The sequence below is a fragment of the Hemitrygon akajei genome, chromosome 18 (genome assembly GCF_048418815.1).
Source record: "Hemitrygon akajei chromosome 18, sHemAka1.3, whole genome shotgun sequence".
NCBI lineage: Eukaryota > Metazoa > Chordata > Chondrichthyes > Myliobatiformes > Dasyatidae > Hemitrygon > Hemitrygon akajei.
In genome coordinates, this window is record NC_133141.1 from 42,641,987 (window position 1) to 42,665,355 (window position 23,369).

Genomic DNA, 23,369 nt, shown 5'->3' on the forward strand with positions numbered 1-23,369 from the left:
TTATCAATCCATCTTATAATATTTTGGCCAATTCAAAGGATGAACAATGTAGGAGCAGTTCCTGAATTTTATCTTTGCTCTACAGAGGAAATGCAAGGAGGATGTAGATACGAGGAAATTCTGCAGAGGCTGGAAATTCAAACAACGCACACAAAATGCTGGTGGAACACAGCAGGCCAGGCAGCATCTATAGGGAGAAGCGCTGTCGACGTTTCGGTCCGAGACCCTTCGTCAGGACTAACCGAAAGGAAAGATAGTAAGAGATTTGAAAGTAGTGGGGGGAGGGGGAAATGCAAAATGATAGGAGAAGACCGGAGGGGGTGGGATGAAGCTAAGAGCTGGAAAGGTGATTGGATGTAGATAGCTTCTCTAATGCCTCTTCTCTCTGTGCAACCTGGGAACAGTTGAGTGGAGAAAACTGGACATGGTCCACAAAAAGCACAACTCAGAAGTCTTTTAAAAAAGAATTTAAAAAAAAAACAACTGAAAGCCACAGAAATACTGTAGTATAAACTGAAGAACCTACAGATAATATGTGTCACAACCACAGATTTGGCAATTGTGCTTGTGAATATGCCCGCGTCAGCTAATTATTATTTCAGTGTGATAGTATTTAACACCTTTATTTTCATCGTAGTGTTTGTTGAGACTTGAGCAAAGCACAGCAATGTTTCGCTGTCTGCTTGCATTCGGCCTTGCCTGAGAAATTGGTCTGTCAAGTCAACTGACTCTGAAGACTAGCGGGATTCATTTTATATTTAGTTATTCCTTTCAGCCACAGTGTAGGCTTCATTTTTCATCTCAGAGTTTTAGATAACAGCCCTGTTTGGCCTAGCATTTATTTACTTCTTTTCCCTCTAACTCTGTTCGCATTAAAGTCTGTGAGCTATCGACCCACTTCAGTGTCTCTCGCTCCTCACTTGGGCCATATCTGAACGTAGTGACAGCATGACATGAGCTGTTGCGTGAAACCATTGAGGATATAATATATAATGCTTCAAGCTGTTGTACTCTAATTGGATCTATGTATTTTGTGCCTTACGCATCTTTAAACCTTAACTGTAAACCTCATTCTTTGCAATCCATTCTTTAACTTTAATTATTACTTGCTCTTTAATTTTCAACATTTTTAGACACAACTCATCCTGACAACCATTCTGAATATGCAATACTGTGTATAAGTTGCTTTCTTTCTCTGAGTTTCTATCACCCATGATAACTTCACTGATTCAGCCTTCCCTTTAGATTGTACCAACTCCACCCTATTTGTTGACTACAAGACCAAGAATTTGTCGATGTCTAATACAACAAAGATGCTTTAATAGAGGTAAAGTTTTAATTTTATCAGCATCCTACTCATTATGAACAATTGTCTCCCCTGCTGCACCAAAGCCAATTTATATTGTTTGCAATGAGTTTTCACTTCAGTCAACTTATCATATAGCGAAGGTCCAGAAGTAAAGCGTATGACTATAAAATCAAATATTTCAAGCTTTCCTTTCTAGCTTATAGCATATTCGTAAAGTTCAGGACTGACACCACCGGATAGTTCATATGGGAATGGTGGTGGTGGTGGCCTTCTTTTGGTCGAGGTCGACCATGAATGCTGCATAATAGCTGTCAAAGACAATACGCAAGCCAGGGCAGTACGATATGGAGAGCAAACTGTTGCCCATGTAGCAGGCTCCCCCTCTCCACAGCTGATGAATCCAAAGGAACGACAGAGACTGGTGAGGTTCGGCACCAGTGGTGTCATAGGAGATGCCAGCCAGCAATTAACTCAACATAGGACTGCCTTAAGAAGCCCAGCTCTGGCTTCGGGTGTAAAGCCTTCCCCATGAGTGGGTATGGTTGCAAGGCAGCAGAGATTTGAGATCAGCTTTCCTTCTCCTCGGTGAGCTGCCAACCACGGCCGATGAGATCCATCTGCCCAAAATCCGGGGGGGGGGGTTGCTAGGCTGGGAAAACTTCTGTATGCACTTCACACTTCAGATTTTAGGTATTTTATGCTGGATCACTCAAGGGCATCCTTGGAATCTGCAATAACTAGTTTCAAAGAAATACAGGATCACAAACAGTTTCGTTAGGAGAGATGGACTCAGCAAAACCACTTGTTCATCAGAAGGCAATGAATCATCAAGATCAATCACAGACCAAATAAAATCTGCTTCATAATAATAAAGCAGATTAACACATCTTTGATAAGCCATCTGCTCTAATTGCATGGAAACTACAATTTTCCTATTATTGGCCTAAAATGAACATCATTTTATCTGACACAATATATTGCTTTCATTTGCATTGTGGAAAAACATCTCATGATGGGAAGAAATAATTTAGTCAATTTGGCCTGCTTCTTTAAAAGCAATCACATGCAAGGGCACTAGATTTATGGTAAATATACTTAAAATTGTTCGTTGTTGAAGATGAGTCATCCTGTACAATAACCATCAATTTTCCTAAACAGGTTAATGTATGCCTACTAGATCCTGGTGAGATGCCAGCACGTTTTTGCTTAACTGACTGCTCCTGCTTGTGGAAGTGGTTAATGCAGTGACAGAGAATAGTATAATTTGCCTGATAGCTTACTGGAATGCCTGAAGTCTATTTTTGTGTAGTCATGTAATGAGTGCAGTCGTGAAGGATACCTACGGTAAGTGGCAGAGTGTGGAAGGAACAGCTAGAGTTTACTGTCATGCATATGGTATTTTGTTCTGAGAGCAGACAACTCCAGGAAAGATTGCAAATGATTTGTTCTGGGAAGAAGCACATTGTGTGTTCCTGTTAACACTTTAATTACCTTTAAAATAAATTAAATGATTTTTCCGGTATGCCGTAATTATTTGCTATCTTGATAGGAGTATGATATTCACAGAAAATATAAGGTAAGGGAGTTTAAAAGTAGTACAGAACATGCACAGTAGGATTTTAGGGAATCAAAGTTAGGAAGCAGAGGGGAAAGGGTGAGAGAGAGATTACGAGCCTCAGTCTGACCTAAGATGCTATGTGTATTGCTAGGTTGGACCTAGGCTGTTTAGACCAGTATTGTCAAAGATTTCACCCTGCGGCCAAGAAATTAAGCCCGAACTACATTCATTTTTCGATGCGAAATATCCAATAACCCCTCCCCCATTATGGCCAGTACATTGTTATACTGGTAAAATCAAAATATACTGTACCACTAATAGTGCCCACATCTTAAATTGGCCTCACATTTTTTGCACATGCTATATCTGTGATGTCTTCCACTTTTAAATAGCTCACTGACACTCAGCAGGTAGGTTCAATAAGTGGGCAAAACTTTGGCAGATGAAGAATATATAAGGAGTAGTTTACTTTGGTAGAACACACACACAGAACAGTAGGAAGAATAGAAAAGTAAATACTGCTTAAATAGAAAAGGATGTACAGAATGCTGCCACAGAGATGGTCCTCATGCATGGAACACTGAGAGTCAGCATGCAGGTACAACAGAAATGCAAACCCTTTACAACTGTGGAGGGCATCGGGTGATACAACATCTGCTTAAAAATTTGGTCACTTTATTTCATGGGGAATATAGGTGCATTAGAGGATATTTATTAAAAGTCCATGAGTTGGTTTCTAGGATGCAAGGCTTGCCCAGTGAAGAATGCTTTAGTAGATTTAGCCTATACGCATTGGCATTTAAAAGAGTGTGAAGTGATCTCATTAAGCATGCAAGATTTTGATGGGTCTTGACAGGGTAGATGATGAAGAATATTTCTCCTCATAGGGGAATCTGGATCTTTGGAGTACCTCAGAGTATTTAAGATAGAACTGAGGAGGAGCTTCTTCTTTTGAATTTTGGGTTGTGAATATTCAGAACTCTCTACCGAAGAAAGCTGTGGAGGCTGAATCATTGAATATATTCAAGGCTGAGATTGCCAGATTCTTAGTTCATAGGGTAGTCAAGGGGTATGAAGAACAAGCAGGGAAGTGGATCTGAGACCAAGGTCTTATTGAATGTGAAATTAGGCTCAGGGTCCAGAGGGACTGACCCCATTGCTTGCATGCTTAGGCTCTTGCCCAAAGCTTGTATGACTATCATTTCCTTATTTGAACATCTTCTTAATTCCAAGAATGTTCCATATAAAACCAATTCTAATAAGATTTTACAATTTCTGATTTGCATATCATAAACTCTCTCATCTTATCCTGCTGCTGGGTTCATCAGGGCAGGGCAAAACTACCGTACAAACTAGACTTGAGCATGTGGACCCCACAGAGGAACGAAGGGGTTCCAAGGTTCGTAACAAGAGTCAGGTCCTGTTCTGCAACCCACTGAAACACAAGGTAAAATGGTTTACTTCCCCAGAGAAGCCTGCATTTATTTTTTTTGGGGGGGGGGGGAATTGATTCTTTTTTTGAACGTTCACTTGCAATGATCAAAATTTGAAAGTCCCTTTAAATTCCCCTTGTCTCTCGTTTGTTGTCTCTCTTACAGGGGCCATGCTGATAGGCTAGTGCAAATGCTTTTCAGACAACTGAAATTTTATTTTAGGTTGGCTGAACTAAAGCTCTATTTTACATCTGGGGTGAACCACATATTCTGTGCAGTGCAGAGGATCCCAAGGCCAGCCGCGAAAGGAGGGTTGAGCATGGGGCTAGCAACCCCACCCCGTAAAAACCCAGAGCTACAGAAATTCCGAAAGAAGCACCAAAGGCCTCATCCATGGGAGAAGAAAATTTATAAGATGGGTTACACCTGGGGACAACTTGAAGGACTGGCCCAGGACAGCTCTGGCAAGCTGCTGTCAGTGGTCTATGCCACAGTAGGGCTGAGGGCTTAAACTAAAAGCTCCGAACAAAAGGTTCTAGGTATTCTATCTGGATACACAGCCTGTTTATAAGGATAAAAAGTCTTGCATTTCTACTGCACTCTCCATTTCAGCTTCAGTACATCCAAAATCACTGTCATTGAAGGATATTGAAGTGTAATCACTGTTGGGATATATGAAATATTGTAATTAACTACCATGACTACCAGATAACCTGATTCAGTGGTGTTAATTGTGAGATAAATATTGCCTGTCAAAGAAATTGCTCCCCTGTTCTTTTTTGAGATTATGGAAACTTTTCAATGATCAATAATCAGGGACTAACTTTATTCGTCATATACAATTACATATATTAGGAATTTGTTGTGGTGTGTTAGTCAGGGTGAGACACGCAACAAAAAAACAACTCCACAATTATAAAGAATAAAAAAAATAAAAAGTGTATTATATATAATTAAAAGCTATCAAAGTTAGAGGTTAAAGCACGGATATGGAAAAAAATCTCCACCTAAAAAAAATACGCGTATCTTTGATTAATGTCTCATTGAAAGGGTAAGATCATTTCAATGCCATCCCAACTTTTGTGCTTAGGTCTCTGGAGTTGAATGTAACTGGAAAATTCTGATTCAGGATTGATAGTGCTAACAACTGAGCTGGACCCTGACCCCAACAAACCTCCAAATCTGACATTGGGACACACCTGTGTAAAACCACAAAGATTCTCTCAAGCAAAGCTTGAGATCCTCCTGATAAAGTTCATCCCTGGCTTCCACATGATCCTGCATTTCTAAGCAGCCACAAAGAAGCAAAGTACAAACCCTTTATTTAATGAGCAAGAATGAAAGAATGAAAGAACAATATCAGGAACAGGCAAGTGTTTTGCTGGAAAATACAAGTTACTTCAGAGAGGAATTGATTGTTTAGCTTTTAATCAGCCTGTTTTTTTTCCACAGCTTGTAACAGGAGCTGTGCCACAGTGTTATGGCGACCAACTGAAAACTCTCTCAGAATAGGAAACAACACTGCACGCAGGGGCCTGTTAGCTGACTGGTCTGTGAGGTCCCCTGTTGCTCATTGTTTTATAAACAACAATGGGAATTGGGTGTGAGTCTGAACACTTCCTTTTCAGAAAATGTGGAGCTAAGTGCCCGAATATTTTGCACAGTTACATTTACACGTTCACTTTCAAAATTGCTTTCCCCCACTAATACTTCTGTCTTTGATCACTGAAATAAACGGGATACAAATTCCTGTTGATATTAATTTTCACATGAGCAGCAAATACCATCTGTCAGACCCCAATGAATCATTTGAGCCTGAGCCAGGCTACAAATAGACTGCTCTTGGATGGGATCTGCAGCTGTAAGTGAGTCTATGCAAAGGACTGGCCCTGGGATTTATTAGTCATGCACATTTCCACTAGAGAGGGAGGGCTTGGTGAATAATAGAGGACAAATCTGGAACGCAAGAGCTGGACCGTGGCTTTGCTTATTGGACCAGAGGAAATATTTGTTGGAATTGGAGTCTGTTAATGGGTTGTTGCACCATATCCAAAGAAAATACAAGAGTAGGATTTTCTAATTTTCTCAGGCATTACCCCAAAAAACCATGTCAAGTGTGAAGTCTAACTGCTTGCTAGAATAGTTACAGTATTTCATGCCTGTGAAGGAGAGAAAAGGAAGAAACTATTCTGCTGTGCTGTGATTGAAACGTATACTTTGAGACGTTGCACACAGCATTGATTGAGATTGGCTATTGGTGAAAACTGGCTAGATGATTTTGGGACAAACACTGTATATAGGTGAGGAAAAGCATCCAGATAATCAATGCAAACAGTAGATTTACCGTGGAGAGCATTGTGACAGGCTGCATCACTGTCTGGTATGGGGGTGGGGGCTACTGCACAGGACCGAAAGAAGCTGCAGAAGGTTGTAAATCTAGTCAGCTCCATCTTGGGTACTAGCCTACAAAGTACCCAGGACATCTTCAAGGAGCGGTGTCTCAGAAAGGCAGTGTCCATTATTAAGGACCTCTGGCACCCAGGGCATGCCCTTTTCTCACTGTTACCATCAGGTAGGAGGTACAGAAGCCTGAAGACACACACTCAGTGATTCAGGAACAGCTTCTTCCCCTCTGCCATCCGATTCCTAAATGGACATTGAACCCTTGGAGGCTACCTCACTTTTTTAAATATACAGTATTTCTGTTTTTTTGCACATTTTTTAATCTATTCAATATATGCATATTGTAATTGATTACTTATTTATTATTATTTTTTTTCTTCTTCCAGATTATGTATTGCATTGAACTACTGCTGCTAAGTTAGCAAATTTCAACGACAATGCCGGTTGGTGATAATAAGCCTGATTCTGATTCTGAAAGGTGTGAGCATTGGGAAATATCTGGCTGGTTGGGGGGGACATGATTTATTTTGGAATGATTGAGGACAGGATGTCAGACCTATACCTTCATAAATATTCCCAAGTCTGGATCTTTTACAGGAATGAAACCAGTTAATATCTACCTCTTTTAGAATTACAGTAAAATATGACTTTATTTATTGAGATACAGCGCGAAGTAGGCCCTTACTCCCCTTCAAGCCGTCCTCCCAGCAACTCCCGATATAATCCAAGCCTTTAGGGAATTGTCACAAGTCAACTTGCAATGACCAATTAACCTACCAACCGTTACGTCTTTGTACTGTGGGATGAAACTGGAGCACCCGGAGGAAATCTACGTGGTCACATGGAGAACAAAGTCATTACAGGCAGCAGTGGGAATTGAACCTGGGTCGCCGGGACTGTAAAGCGTCGTGCTTACCACTAAGCTAGTGTAAAACCTCTGACTCAATGGCAGGAAACTGTCGGTATAAAGCTGTATGCGTGAATGAGAGCTCACTACTATATTCTTACTCAACCACAGATTCCCTAAAGAGCTAACTGCAGTGTGCTTCCCTTTGATCCAGTGCTCAGTGTGTGGTTCTTAAGTATGGTGCTAGTGTTTTACTAAGGGGGTTATGGTTGAGATCAGAAAGAAACTTAACATGGAACTGAAAGTGGAGGCAGTTAAGGGATGGTCTCTTACTTGAAAAATAACAAGAGGTGGCTAAACAGGTTGGCCTTCAAAATCCTGAGGTAAATGTACTAGAAGGATTGCCACAGACTGGATCCACATAATTGAATGGATGAACCATATCTTTTACTTCAAAGTTTAAAAGAAATTTATTATTGAAGAACCTATAATGTGTGTCACCATATACAGCCCTGAGATTTATTTTCTTGTGGGCAGTCACAGTAAATACAAGAACCACAATAGAATTTTTCTGGGGGAATTAGGAATAGACAGTAAATGCTAACCTTGTCAATAATGCCAGCATCCCATGTACGAATAGATGATAAAATTATAATCTGTTAATTAATAATCTGTTTGCCTAAATGATAATCTGTTAGTAGTCAATGCTAGTTAATGGATGAATGTTAGCTGGACAGTAACATCAACCTAAGAGGCAGATGTGGCCTATGTCATCCGAAGGATGAAATCTTCAATAGTCAGCAGCTGTCCAGTCTCTGTTTGTTATGTTAAACACTTCAATTATAATATAAATATATTTGTGAACTCAGGATTACAGGAACAATGATGACAGCTGCCAAATCTTGAGTTAATTGGCTATCACAAACTAAAGAATCACAAGAACATTTGAACTACCTTGTGAAGAAGTCTTAAAGGGGGAATTTATGATCCAAAACCAGGATCTGATGCTTGAACCAGACGGAATGACTTCATACAACCTCACTCGCCTCATCACTGAACTGTTCCCTCAACCGTAGACTCACTTTCAAGAACTCTTCATCTCATGGTCTCTATATTTATTGCTTATTTATTTACTATTATTGTTACTTTTTCACTTTGTTTTTGTATTTGCACAGCTTGTTTTTTTTGCACACTGCTTGTTGTCCATCCTTTTGGGTGTGGTCTTGCATTGATTCTTTGTGTTTCTCTTGTGTCTCAACCTGGCTGGGTCATCTCATCAGAATGGGAATCTTCCAACTGTTTATTACTCCCTCAGTATGTTTAGACCTCCGGAGGGGACTCGAGATAGTAGAACACTGATCCACCAAAGTAGAACATGTAAGATTTAACTTTGGAACGGATGAAGACAACAAATTCATTATCAGGGGCAACCCACAAAAAGCTAAAGGAACTGAGAGCGTTAGATAGCATCTGCTGAGGAAAATGGACAGTTGATGTTTCAGTCTGAGATCCTTCATCTGGTTCGAAAGATGGAGAGGAGGTAACCCATATAAAAGGAGGAGAGAAGGGTTGGATCAACGGCTGGCACGTGATAGGTAGATCCAGGTGAAAGGGAGGAGGGGTAGATATGCAGAAGCAGTAAGGGGAGAGAGGAAAGATGTCAGAAGCTGGGAGGTGATTGATGGGGATGGAAGTGACAAAGAGCTGAAGATGATGGAGTCTGATACGAGAGGAAGGTGAAGCATCGAATAAAGGGAAGGAGGTGGGGAGGGGACCCAGTAGGGGGAGTGTGAGGGTGATAGGCAGATGGAAATAGTGAAGGAAAAGAAAGAGACATGGCAACTGGTGCCAGGGATTACATTATCAGCCTTGCTAGCTGATTCCTCTTTACCCTCGCATGTTTACACCAATGCCCAAACCTAAGAGACAAGCATATAACTTACAAAATCCGTGATATAAAATATCTAAATAAGCTGGCCTATATCAGTAAACAGATGAAGTAGTGGTTATGGAATCTGGTACTTCTGCATGGAATCTGTTGGCAGCTTACAATTGTGGGAGGCACAGCTTCTTGGCAAGTTAGCATTGCTGCCTCACCGCACCAGCAGTTCAGATTCGAGCCTGACCTCCGGTACAGTTCATATGGAGAGTTTCTACATTTTCCCTGTGACCAAATGGATTTCCCCTGGGTGTCTGGTATCTTCCCACTTTCCAAAGGCATGCAAGTTGGTAGGTTAATAAATTACTTTAAAAATCCCCAAATGTGGGTGGATGATAGGAAAATCAGGATGAAGTGGTGGGAATGGTGGAATGATTATAGGCTTACAGGGAAGTATGTGAAAAAAAAGATTGATGGAATTTATCTGAGAGCTGGCATGTACTTAATGGGCCAAGTGGCCTCATACATTGTAAGGAAACAGGGTTTATTTTGAACCATATAGGTTGATGACAAAGGCTGTGGTAACAATACTGGACTCTGTCCTACTTTGTTGTTGATTTGTCAATGTTATTTTGTAGTTGAAACCAGGTAAATGTTTAACAATTTGCCATGACCTACAATGTTTAGATGGAAATCTGGGTACTGGCAAGTCAGTGAGTATAATACATCGGAATTCTTAAATGTGGCTTAGTGTTATGTTTGGATTTTGCAGACTTTTATCTGGACAAGTCTGCACCAGTCTGCACACCCCACAAAAACAGAGGTTTGATAGATGTCCTTATCTATGATATGAAAGAGGCTCCCTGAAGCCAAAAGAGTACTTAAAGGAGTGAGTCTGAATAAATTTTGTTCCGAAAATACCCAATTCTATAAACTCAGACAGGAAGAAAACAAACTTACAAACCTGGAAATTGGAACTCTAAATAGAAATGGTGAAAGGAGAGGGGAGATCCATCAACAACTGGAAACAACAGAGGACATGGCCAGCTCCTTCAATCAATGAGATCGTGGCCAATCTACCTCCATTCCATTTCCCTGCCAGATCATCATAATGATTAGTCGCAATAGTGTCCAAAATAAATGAAGGAATGAAGTATAGGATACATGTAGTGCTCTTTATTTTGAAATACAAGTAATTATAAAAAAGAAAGGGGTACACCAGCAAGACAATGCATCTTTTCACTGGAGGTGGCTTCCTGTCACCAACTTAAAACAGAACATTTCTTCAGCAAAAGAGAAAATCTATCTGCTTTTTTTTGATGTTCAAATGTCTCGACACCACTGAATTGTCCATCAACAATATCCTAATATTATAATTAACTAAAAATCAGGGCTCCTGCAGTGAGTGACTCACTTCTTGATACCCTCCCCAAACATTCCACCATCTACAAAGTACAAGTCAAGAGTAAAAACAGGAAATACTGGAATTATTAAGTAAGCCAGGCAGAACCTGTGGAGAGAGAGAGAAGTTAATGATTTAGGATTGTTGGAACAGAAAAACAAGTTGCTTTTACTTTGTGGAGGGCAGCGGAGGTGGTGTGGGGGCTGCATTGGAGGGGTGGGTTGGGAAATAGGAGTATCTGTGATGGGATGAGACCAGGGTTGCCATGGGGATTAGTAGTGGTTATTGGGTTATGGCAGTAGTTTGCGAGTGATAAAGACAAAAGGAGTACAACATGTTACACAATGTACAGCTGTCAGGCTGCACTAATGGTGTAAGAAAAATGAGCCAATATGTTATGTCACCCTTCATTAAGTTTGCCACCAACATCAATTTTTATTTTTATAAGAATTTCTATGCAGTAAAATATTCACAGGAATGCAACTGAGTAAAATATAACCCTGAAATAAAAACAACAAATGCTGGAAGCATTAACAGAGACCTGAAATGTTAATAATTTTTCCACAGGTGCTGCCTGGCCTACTGAGTGTTTCTCGCATTTGCCGGTTTTATCTCATATTTCCAGCATCTGCAGTTTTTAAAAGAAAATTTCGGAATGTGGCACTGAGCCACGTAACCAGAGGCTCAGATTCATGGAGCACTTTAGTGGAAAGAGTGATAGAGAGAAAATTCCAAACATCATGCACCAAGTAGCTGAAAGCCTTGGTATCAATATTGAACTGGAGGGTCAGAGATTGCAGAGGTTATTCACTGTTGTATTGCGATCCAGTGACGACTTGGGTCATGTATGTTTTTATTACACTTGATTAATTCTAGATGTAGGATGCAGTTATGGAACATTATTTTCTGTCTAGCATTAGCCATCCGGTCTGTGCCCGAGGTAAGAGAGCAAGTATACACAGCAAACTTTGAAAAGTACAAAATGGAAATGGATCTTACAAAAAGAACCACATATCATTAACATGTTCCTAAATAGGTAATGCCGGCTGGTGGCGCAGTGACATCAGCATCGGACTCCGGAGCGAAGGTTCCTGAGTTCAAATCCAGTCAGGCCTCTTCCGGACACGCTTTCTATCCATGCCGGGTTGAGTGTCGAGCTTGCAACTCGACCTCGTGAAAAAAACTGCACTGTGAGAAGGATGTGGGGTCCACTCACAGAATCTTTCCTCCAAGATAACCACTTTGAATAAAAATGGTCGCCGAGGCTCTGGCAGAGTACAGCACACAAAAAAACAGGTGATAGTTGTGTACTCTGACCCTGTTTGAATAAGTGCAAGCCTTAATTTTCAGTTGTGACTAACATTGTGTAATTGATTCCAGCTACTTGCTTGAAGACATGACTGAAAAAAGATAGGAGAAAGAAGAGATGGGAGTTCCTTTATGAATGGGTAACCCAAGGGGATTTTGGCTTTATGTTGAAGGATGGTGAATTGACCAACTCAAACACACCATTAAGGTGAGGCAAATGAACTCTATCTCAAAACTAGGCACACACCCATCTGTTTAATCTTCAAACTGTCCATAAATTGGCACCAACTTCTCAAGCTCACTTGACGGTCCACTGACTCTCTGGGAATTTCTGACTCAATAATGACTAACGTTTTTGTGACTGCAGCCAAGCTACCATCGTAAAAACAAAAGCCACAAAATAAGGATGCACAGAGATGAATACAGCTTTGTAAATGCACTCACAGAAAAACTACAGGTTCAAATTCTGGTGAGAAGGTAGAAGACTCTTCCAGTGGGTTTTTGTTGAGTATATTTTTTTCACAATCTGACTGCATGAAAACTTCACAAACAAGGAGCCTGAAACAACCTTGACATAAAGATTAAGTATTTGGAAATGCCTTGATCCTGACTATGATATCCAGCATGATGCTGCTTTATTAAGGATAAATCCATCTGACGTGACATCTAATTTATTTTTTTAAATTGAAGTCTCCTGATAAATAACTGAATAAATCAGTTTATTGCATTGCATCAGGCAGCAGACACCGCTGCTCAGACGTGCTGGAAGAACGAACCAGTCTCAACATTTACTGCCCGGCTATTATCGCAGTCTGCACCTCAGCTCCTGAAGAACATTCCATTCCCTTTATCTCTCCATAGAACGTGGTATATTTTATAATACTTGCAATTTTTTGACACATTATCAAGTTGTAACATCTCCAGTATGAATTATTGTTTGTGCATTTACTGTAGTTACGTAGGGAAAGCTTTCAACACAATAAAGAAATTGTTTTCTCCGAGCAATAAAATTATGAATAAGTGTATGTCTTTGAAATTATGTATCTGCTTGCATGTGTCTGTAAGTTAACGTGCTTCTGTGCGTCTGTTCGCCTATCTAAAAGATAGTGTCTTGTGTTCCTGTTGGATCGCGTGTGAAGTTTTATGTGTTTGCTTGTTTGTATTTTAGTGTATCTGTTGAATTGAGTCTTTCTGTGCATCTGTTAGTTCATGTTTGTGTGAGGGAGCCTGTCTTGAGCATGTTCCTACTGGATGATGTATGTCTGTTGGATCGGGTGTATTTCAATCTTGAGTATATACCTAACGTGTGCTATTTTGCATTGTGTGTTTGTGTGTATTTGTTTTTCTGTTAGCTCATTCTTTGGGACCTGTGTACTTGTGCATGTCTGATGGATCATATGTGCTTGACATATCATCTATATGACAAATGTCACTTTACAGCTATACATTCCAGTAACTATGCAAAATCCCGCAAATATCCAATCTGACAGAGTAATCAACATCATATATACTGTAGTTCAATAACCATATAAACACATACAGTATAGCCTAACAAACACAGAAAGTACACAAATAACAACACACACAAAATGCTCGTAGAACACAGCAGGCCAGGCAGCATCGATAGGGAGAAGCGCTGTCGACGTTTCGGGCCGAGACCCTTCGTCAGGGTTACCCATTCATAAAGGAACTCCCATCTCTTCTTTCTCCTATCTTTTTCCAGTCCTGACGAAGGGTCTCAGCCCAAAACGTCGACAGCACGTCTCCCTATCAATGCTGCCTGGCCTGCTGTGTTCTACCAGCATTTTGTGTGTGTTGTTGTTTGAATTTCCAGCATCTGCAGATTTCCTCGTGTTTGCTCTTTAAGTACACAAATAAGTCAGTCTGACTTAAACATTCACTACAATAAATACAAACGAAATCTGGTGCATACAGTATATATACATATAGAAAATCAAACACACACACTAATCCGTCCATAAAAGGAAAAGGTTAATTATAGTTGCATAACTTTCTTATGACTTGGTTTCCTAAGTTAGCTTTTAGCAATTAAGGATTGAAAAATCCTTGGACACTGAATTGAAGAGTTGGTAACTTATTAATAGCATCTGCATAATAATGTAAAACAATTTAAAAGGATCAACACAGCAGATGTGCATAATGTTACCATCCTCTTCAGAACTGTCCGAGGGTCTTCATTGTAGATTAATCCAATGCCAAGCCTTGAGGCGAGTGAGCCTCTGAAATAAATCTATTATCTCGTTTTATTATAATCCAGCTGTTGAAAGGAAACCTCACTTATGGCCAAAATGACAGATGACATTTACAACTGAGGGAACCAAAGAAAATCTGTTCACTTCTGTGGGAAGCAAAGAAATGGGTGCATCAATCAATATAGAGTACTGTGCAAAAGTCTTAGGCCCATGTAAAAAAATTCTGTAAAGCAAAGGTGCTTTCAAAAATAATGAAATGAAAAGTTTCTAAAAATCCAAAAAATTACTATAAAGAGCAGTGAACAGTAAAAAACTAAAGCAAATCAATATTTGGTGTGGCCACCCTTTGCCTTTAAAACGACATCAATTCTCTTAGGTACACTGTCATGCAGTTGTATAAGAAAATCAGCTGACAGGTTGTTCCAAGCATCTTGGAGAACTTATCACAGTTCTGCTTCTGTCCCTCCAGGTAATCCCAGACAACCTCAATAATGTTGAGATCAGGGCTATATATATGGAGGCCATACTATCTGAAACCATATAAAAAATCTAGGGTGCCTAAGACTTTTGCACAGTACTGTAACCCACCAGTTACACTTGCTTCACTTGGTACGTAACTTAATGTACATTTGGAATACTCAGTGTTTGGGGGTCAAGAGTGAGGGCAGAGGGTTGAAATGAGCATGAATGAGTGAAATTCAGCTTTAGGGATGGAACAATACAAGTAGCAATTTATTAGTTGTCTTTATGGGCCTTTTCAGTATTTTATGTACATACCTTGCATTAATCAGTCAGAAAGAAAAGTTCTGGAGGTTTGTAATGATTGGTTGATCCAAGCTCACAAATCACACAACTACCAGCACTGAATTTCATTCTTTTTCTCGTTCATTCGCTGTTTTAATGGTGAAACTGCTTCATAGCTTTCTCGGTCTTCTTTTGCTGTCACTATTTTGCTTCCTATCTAGCCATGGTGTCCAGGTAACCATCAAAAACTACATCAGACTGTCTGCAAACTGGTATTGTATGTGACACCAATATTGCCACCTGTGAGATTGCCTACCATAACTTCTACAACAGTACTTTGTCCTGTGCTTTCATTGACTCTTCCTTCTCATTTTCTGTTGGTATCCCACAATCTACAATATGCAAACTTCAGCTCACCTTCACCCAAGGCTTTGCTGTAAAGGTCCTAATTTGTATTAGAACTGGTAAAATCATCAACTTCCCCCATCTCCTACTACCACCCCAACTACATTAGCTCCCTTGAGCTTCCCACCTGCACTACCCAGACCCCAACCCACTGAGCCCACTCACACTACAATAATTGACTGAGTGGAAAAAAAGGTCTTTGAGCATGTTGACCATGCTAGATTGCTTCAGTTATGCCCTGGACCCCTGTACATAATAGGATTTTACACTAGTAAGCCCTTAAAGATACTTTAGATGAGAAAGATTAATGTGCCATTCCAGGTACAGAAGATTTTCTCTGCCACTAAATATTTTAAACATTTTTCATGACAGAACCATGCATGGTGAGTCACTATGTACAGTCAAGTGTGAGTCAGATAGATTCTTGGAATACAGGAGAATCCAAGATCATACAGGGAAACTTATGTTGAGACTAAGGTGAACCCAACCATGATCTAATTGAATGGTGGAACAGTTCCAAGGGAGATTATGGCTTACTCCTGCTCATTGGTAGACTATGTGAAGGGTGATTTTCACTGGGGCTCTTCCAGCTGAGAGCGGGTGCTTACCATCCAAAAATGTAAATAATGGCAAACCCAACTCCCTGATTCCCATGTGGTAGGACAATCCAAGAATACAACAGAGTGTGGCAACTCCTTGTGAGCTGACTTCAACACATCTCTTCATAACATTTATTATAATCATTCTACTTCTAACTACTAACTAAATCCAGAGAGTTTAAGAATAAATTAGAAACATAAAAACATAGAAAACCTACAGCACAATACAGGCCCTTCAGCCCACAAAGTTGTGCCGAACATGTCCCTATCTTAGAAATTACTAGGCTTACCTATAGCCCTCCATTTTACTCCCTCTATTTTTCTAAGCTCCATGTACCTATCTAAAAGTCTCTTAAAAGACTCTATTGTATCCACCTCCACCACCTTTCCCGGCAGTCCATTCCACGCACTCACCACGCTCTGAGTAAAAAACTTACCCCTGACATCTCCTCTGTACCTACTCCCCAGCACCTTAAACCTGTGTCCTCTTGTGGCAACCATTTCAGCCTTGGGAAAAATCCTCTGAATATCCACACAATCAATGCCTCTTATCATCTTATACACCTCTATCAGGTCACCTCTCAATCTCCGTCGTTCCAAGGAGAAGAGGCCAAGTTCACTCAACCTATTCTCATAAGGCATGCTCCCCAATCCAGGCAGCATCCTTGTAAATCTCCTCTGCTCCCTTTCTATGGTTTCCACATCTTTCCTGTAGTGAGGCGAACAGAACTGAGCACAGTACTCCAAGTGGGGTCTGACCAGGGTCCTGTATGCTGTAACATTACCTCTCAGCTCTTGAATGCAGCCCCACAGTTGATGAAGGCCAATGCTCCGAATGCCTTCTTAACCACAGAGTCAACCTGTGCAGTTGCTTTGAGCGTCCTATGGACTCAGACCCCAGGATCCCTCTGATCCTCCTTCTAACAGATTAAAAAAGTCAGCAGTCCTAGTCCTGTATCTCTTACTTCCAGCATTCAGATTTATCTTCATCTCCTGGTATTTCAGATTTCCTTCAGCTCCTCCTCCTAAACCCTTCCCGAGGCACACCCTATCCCCCTCTTTCAGCCAGTAGCACCTTCTCAAGTTCAAGTTCCCGTACTCTTTACCTTATCACACACTTTCCCTTTTCTCCTCTCCTCTGCCTCGCTGTTTTTCTCTCCACATCTGCTGACTATTCTCAGTAATTTTTGTTGCTAATTGTGAGCTTTGGAACAGGTTTGCAAAGGACACAACTTAGGGACGTTTCTCATCGGTCAACTAGCTTTTACCATACCACATCAGCAAAGAACAGTAATCTCCCCGCAGGTTAGTCTTAGAGTTAAACAGATGTACAGCACAGAAACTTTCAAAGTTCAAATTGCTCATTGAGATGCCTTTCTACGCTTGTCACATTTGCCCATATAAGGCCTGTGTGTCTCTACTTCTCCTCAATCCAGTACCTGTCCAAATACCTTTCATATACTGTAATTGTATCTGCCTCTCCTCTTCCTCTGACAGCTCGTTCCATGCAATTACCACCCTCTGTGCAGAAATCCTGGCTCGCAGCTCTTGAGCTTGGACCAATCAATGCTTCTGAGCAATTGTTTCCAATGACATCCAGAATAAAGTGGGAAGAGTCCCGCATCCTGGGTGGCAAGTCTACATCTCAGATCACAGTAATGTGTCAGCTTGTTCTCTCAATTATCAGAGCAAACTAGAGTACATGAATGTATCTGACTCGGATAATCACCAGCTCTGTCACAAGGGACACGCTCAGGTCCTGATGTTCCATCAGCAGACACGACAAAGATAGTACTTGGAGTAAGCTGGGGACCTTCATAACCTCAGCAGTGCAAATGGTACAATAATTCTCTGCATGGTTCAGAAGCAGAGGCTTATGATAACAAGCACATAAGAAATTGTAGGTGGAGACCGCAAAATAGCTTAGATCTATCCGCTATTTAATAAACCATTGGTTGCTTATCTACCTCAGCTACTACCCTTCACCATTATCTTTTGATACTTTTAGTCTCTGAAAGTTTATCACATTCAACTTGGTCAACTGTCGCAGAAAATCCTGTGTAAAGGCAGCAACGCTCATTCTCCCTTCAAAGCATTGGATGGATTGTTCAGTGTGGCAAGAGAGGTCAATGAAAGAATTGTTAGATTGAAAGGCCATAGTAAACTGACCTTTAAGCGGGATGTTTTGGCATCTCTGCTGAAGGTGGGTGTCAGATTTAGGCCCTTGTTTTAAAGGTTGTCTTCAATCTTGCTGTTATGTCCAAACCCAGCACATTATTTTCTTCATAGCAGTACATTAATCCCTTTTGTCTATAGTCACATAGAGGGAGCAAAGAAATCTGAAGCAAACTCCCTCTAAGCCTAAGTCCAAAAGATGAACACTTTCAGCCCAATCTTTTTCTCTGGAACAGAGTGTGTTTTCTACAGTAAAACTTTGAAGTACTGCAGACTCTGCATCATCAGCAGTCATATAAAATAAAGCCATTGCTGAAATGGGGACCGGCTGTGTGCAAATTTCAGCAAAGAATCCAACATGTGTTTTTTATGGATTCTGACAAAGCTCCAGCAGCTCTTTTGAACTCTTTCAGTCCCAATAAGACTTAAAAAGTTTCAAGCCAAAACCAAGTTTAACCAAGAATGTATTAAATAATAAATATTACTGATAATTAATATTACTGATTATTATGTACACTCCGCTATTTCTAAGTGGGTTGCGTATAAATCATATAGGAAAGCCGTGGGTGCAACTGAATAGGTACAGTTCTAGGGCTGTGTGGGACTTTATAAGGCTCTGGTGAGATTTGATGATGTGGAAGGAATTACATTACTGGATGTCAACTGACCATTCATCCCAACAATTCTGTGCTGCTGCTGTTTGTTCCACAGAATCCTTTCCTATCTTAATTTATACTCCTGAACTTGCCCTTCTAGTTCTTTTGACTGGAGAGTAGCTGGACAACCTGAGCCTTCAGCATGTATCAATATGCACTGGGTTAGGTTTAGGCTGGTTCCAGCCACCCCATATTGACCTGGTCCAGTATTTTATCCAGGTCATGATTAAATACGGAGTTTTACTGCATGTGCATTCTGCTCTTCATCAGTTGCAGTGTATGCGTGACATAGAAAATGGGATTTTTCCCCACTTTTTTGCAAATGCCTCTGAGTCAGATTGGCTGTGGAAAAGTTAAAACAGTGCTGGGCAGGGGTTAGATTTGGACTGACTGCTGTTAGAGCAGAGCGTGCAAGTTTTAATTTTATACCCAAACAGACCCCAATTTTCTGCCATATGATCTTATCTAGCTTCTGTGTAAATCTATCTTCACTAAGCATCACAAGCACTCCCCATGTAGCAGTCTCCACAGTTTTCTAAATTAAGGAATGTTTCTTGATTCTCTATTGACAATTATGTGATATCTACAACACTGAGCTTTGGGCTCCCCTCATCAATGGAAGAGATCGTATCATCAAATAACAAAACAGTAAGTGTATTGTTTTCAAGATTATGTGAAGTGTAACTGTGAATAGGTATATCCTGACTTGGCCTGTTAGGGAATAATTGCAAATACCCACAAACTGTTAACAATTAGACGTTATTTCCTGCAGTTGGTATTTTTTTTCTGGCGGATATTAATGAACTGCTGGTGTGTTCTCATAGGCTAATTTAAATGGTTTTTCTTTGTTGCTATCTGCATTAACACAAAAATTTGTATATGTGGCAACAAAAATTTGAAATTTTCACTTAGAAGCCACTTTATGAGGTGCTTCCTGCACCTAACAAAGTGGCTATGAGTGTATGTTTGTGGTCTTTTGTTGTAGCCCAGTCACTTCAAGGTTTGATGTGTTGTGCATTCAGAGATGCTCTTCTGCACAGCTCTGTTGTAACGTGTGGTTATTTGAGTTACTGTCACCTTCCTGTCAGCTTGAACCAGCCTGGCCATTCTCCTCTGAGCTGTCACATTACCAAGGCATTTTTGCCTACAGAACTGCTGCTCACTGGATGTTTTTTGTTTTTCTCACCACTCTCTGTAAACTCTGGAGACTGCTCTGTGTGAAAGTCCCAGGAGATTAGCAGCTTCTGACATAGTCAAACCACCCTGTCTGGCACCACTGTCAAAGTCACTTAGATTACATTTCTTCCACATTTGGATGTTTGGTCTCAACCCCTTGACCATGTCTGCATGCTTTTATGCATTGAGTTGTTGCCACATGATTGGCTGATTAGATATTTGCATTAACAAGTGGGTATGGGTGTTCTTCTCAGAGTTTGTCTTTATAAATCAAAAGTACAAATGCAAGGAAATCATCCAAGTTAAGCCAGCTCTTTCAAATACCCTTTCCACTTGGTGATGGCAAATTGTCAAACCCTTAATTTTACCTCTTCTGTTATTGTCACATTAAGATTTCGTTCTGCAATACTTCAGTTTGCATTACTGTAGTTTGTGCCATTCTGCTTTGCACCCATCACTGTCTCTGTTGCTACATTTATTATTACCATATATATATTGTTTACTTTGTGAGCTTCACACAAACTAATAATCTGAAAAGTTAAAGTGTAGAAAGAAGTTGCCTGGCATATTCTTATCCAAATGCATTCTCCTTTCCTTTCCATTCTATCCACATAAGCACATTCTTTCTTTTAAATGGTCTTTTTTCGTTTCCTTATGCTATGTCAAAAGCTGTTTGAATAAAGGAGTTATATTTGCTTACATGTCCAATTTCTTCCATTTCCCTTCTCTGATATGATCAGAGTTGAGGATTTATCAAAACACTGAAGACAAGATTTTGCATTGCTGCATTTCAAAATATTTTGCCATTTTAAAAGATATTATTACTTTCTCTCTTAAAGTTTGATGAAACCCCTGGTTTCTGAGCTTTCCTTCATAACTACAATCTTATATTTTTGATAGCAAGAAAGTGAATCTTCACAGATCATTCCCCAGGCTCAGTTATCACTCCTGTCAGAGATACGCACAGAACCACATACAATACTCTAACTGTGATCCAATAAATGCCTTGCACCAATTTAACAATCCTTTTCTTTCATAGTCTACACCCCCGTGAATAAATCCTCCGGCTACACTCACTTTAATTTCCATTCATTTTAATTTAAAATCTTTGAATTCCATAAAAGTTCGAATTGAATTTCAGCTTGTTAAGTTTAGTTTGTTTGACTGCTTCTCAAAGGCTTTGCATGTTTTAAGGAATAAACCTGAGGAAATGTTTAACAAAGTTGCTTGAGTTGCACCTGAATTCCTTAATATTTGTATCCTTTTTATTGGGCCCATCCCAGATCAAGCATTGCGGTTGGTGGCGGACAACTCCCACTGTCTGCCCTCTGCCACTCTCTAACTGAAGTTGTGCTGAACATGGACAAGCATTTCCTTTTTACTGATGTGCAGGAGCAAAACTCAGCATAGAAGCTGTGAAGCTTGATTCTTTTATTATTAATATTACATGTGACTTCCAGTCTGCGTCAGATGGACCGAAAATATATTCCTAGCCAAGAAAAAATATTTGCAATATTTTGCAATATCCTAATTGCAGCACCATGCAGGCAAGATAACTGTGCAGAAATAGATGTTTGAGGTATTTTGGAAAGGGTTCCCTCAGTATGCTATATTAGTGATGTTAAGTGCAGCAGCCACCTTAGAACACCTTTAGAGTTTCACTTTAATAAGATAGGAAATAATTGCCTCCAATACAGAGACAGACAATACCAGACAATATCTCCCAACTTGTAATATACTTGATGCTCTTTGCATCTTAAGTTGAATTGTCTGATGTGCAGTGAGGACCTGAGTTTTGTTTTGTGTGCAAACTGGAGTCTGGTTATACGCCGGGGAGGTCGCTGTGAAAATAGTTGGAGTAACTTGTTACACCAAAGAGGTCATCGATCAGCATTCCTCACAGTACAGATACAATTATCTCTCACCCCAGATAACAAGCAATCCCACCCCATTCTTGTCTACTTCTGAATGAAGTTTACTGTGGTTACTCTTTATTAACATTAAGACAGTAAGCCTCAGGTGAAAATAGACTCTTTGATGGCTAGATAGGTGCATAAACCCTCATCCACAAACCACACACACACACACACACACACACAAACACACACACACACACACGCACATACACACACACGCACATACACACACACACACACACACACACACACACACACACACACGCACACACACACACACACGCATGCACGCGCGCGCGCGCACTCTTCAAATCAGCAAACATCTTACCTGATAAACCATTACTTTGAAGTTATTCCGTTTCAGTAGCACGGCCTCATTCGCTTCGAGTTTCTTGATCTGTGCTGCCTGCTTCTCCATGTTGTGCTTGATGGTCTTGACGTTGACACTGACTTTCCGAATCTTCTCCAGCATCTTGTTGACGCTGTTGCTGGAGGTTGCCTGCGACTTGGTGAGCTTGCTCAGCTCATTCTGAATGGTGAAGACAGCGTTCTCCATCTCCAGATGCCGCTGCTCCAGCTGCTGTTGGCTGCTTTGGATCTGATCGACCATGCCCACCACTTTGTCCAGGAGAGTGAGCACCAGTACGCCATTGAACTGAGGCTCCGGCTTTGAGCTCTCCTTCTGCTTCTCTGGCTCCGGGACTTCAGGGATGTTCTGCTCCCACTCCTGCTCCTGCTCCTGCTCCTGCTCCTGCTCCTGCTCTTCAGTCTGCATGATGTCTGCCATAGTTGCAAATGTCAAACTAGGACTGAAAATACTGATTGAACCTAGGTTCACTGCGCTGGGATGGAAGCCAGTCCCGTGGAGAGAGAGAGAGAGAGGAGCCTGTATGTATGTGCTCTCACTCCAGTTACACAGCTGCTCAAGAAGTGTCCAAAATAAATCTGCAAGCTTAAAAGGACACCAGCTACTCCACCTAGCTGCACAGAGCGAGACTGCTGGAGTTCATGCCAGCCCCCTCCTTAAATTGTTTGAATAGTTGGGAGGGAGTTGAAGGCTTCCAATGCAAGCACAGGCAAATCTAATGAGGAATGCGCACCGCCAACAACAAAAAAATCCCAGACCTGAGATAGGAATGTTCAGAGAATTGGGCTCTACACTTTGCATAACAGACTCTGGAAATACTGCTGGATGAATCCCGCTTCAAAACAGGCTGCTGCACAAACCAGCTACGCATGTCTACTCATACAAAGGGACAGCTGTAGTAAATTTACTAGTCTAAGCTATTTCTCTTAATAAAGGAAGGCAGTTTCTAGTACAGCCGGTAAAATTCAGCAACAGTTAA

The 23,369-nt window shown here is 40.7% G+C and overlaps 1 protein-coding gene across 1 annotated transcript in view; it reads right to left on the reverse strand.

Moving 5' to 3' along the window:
• cavin1b (caveolae associated protein 1b) overlaps window positions 1–23,012 on the reverse strand; it is a 57,179-nt gene extending 34,167 nt beyond the window's left edge. Inside the window, exon 1 of the mRNA XM_073071503.1 lies at window positions 22,352–23,012. Within this exon, the coding sequence (XP_072927604.1) occupies window positions 22,352–22,810 (459 nt within the window). The 5' untranslated portion in view covers window positions 22,811–23,012. The remainder of the gene's footprint in view (window positions 1–22,351) is intronic.
• Between the last annotated feature and the right edge of the window lie 357 nt (window positions 23,013–23,369).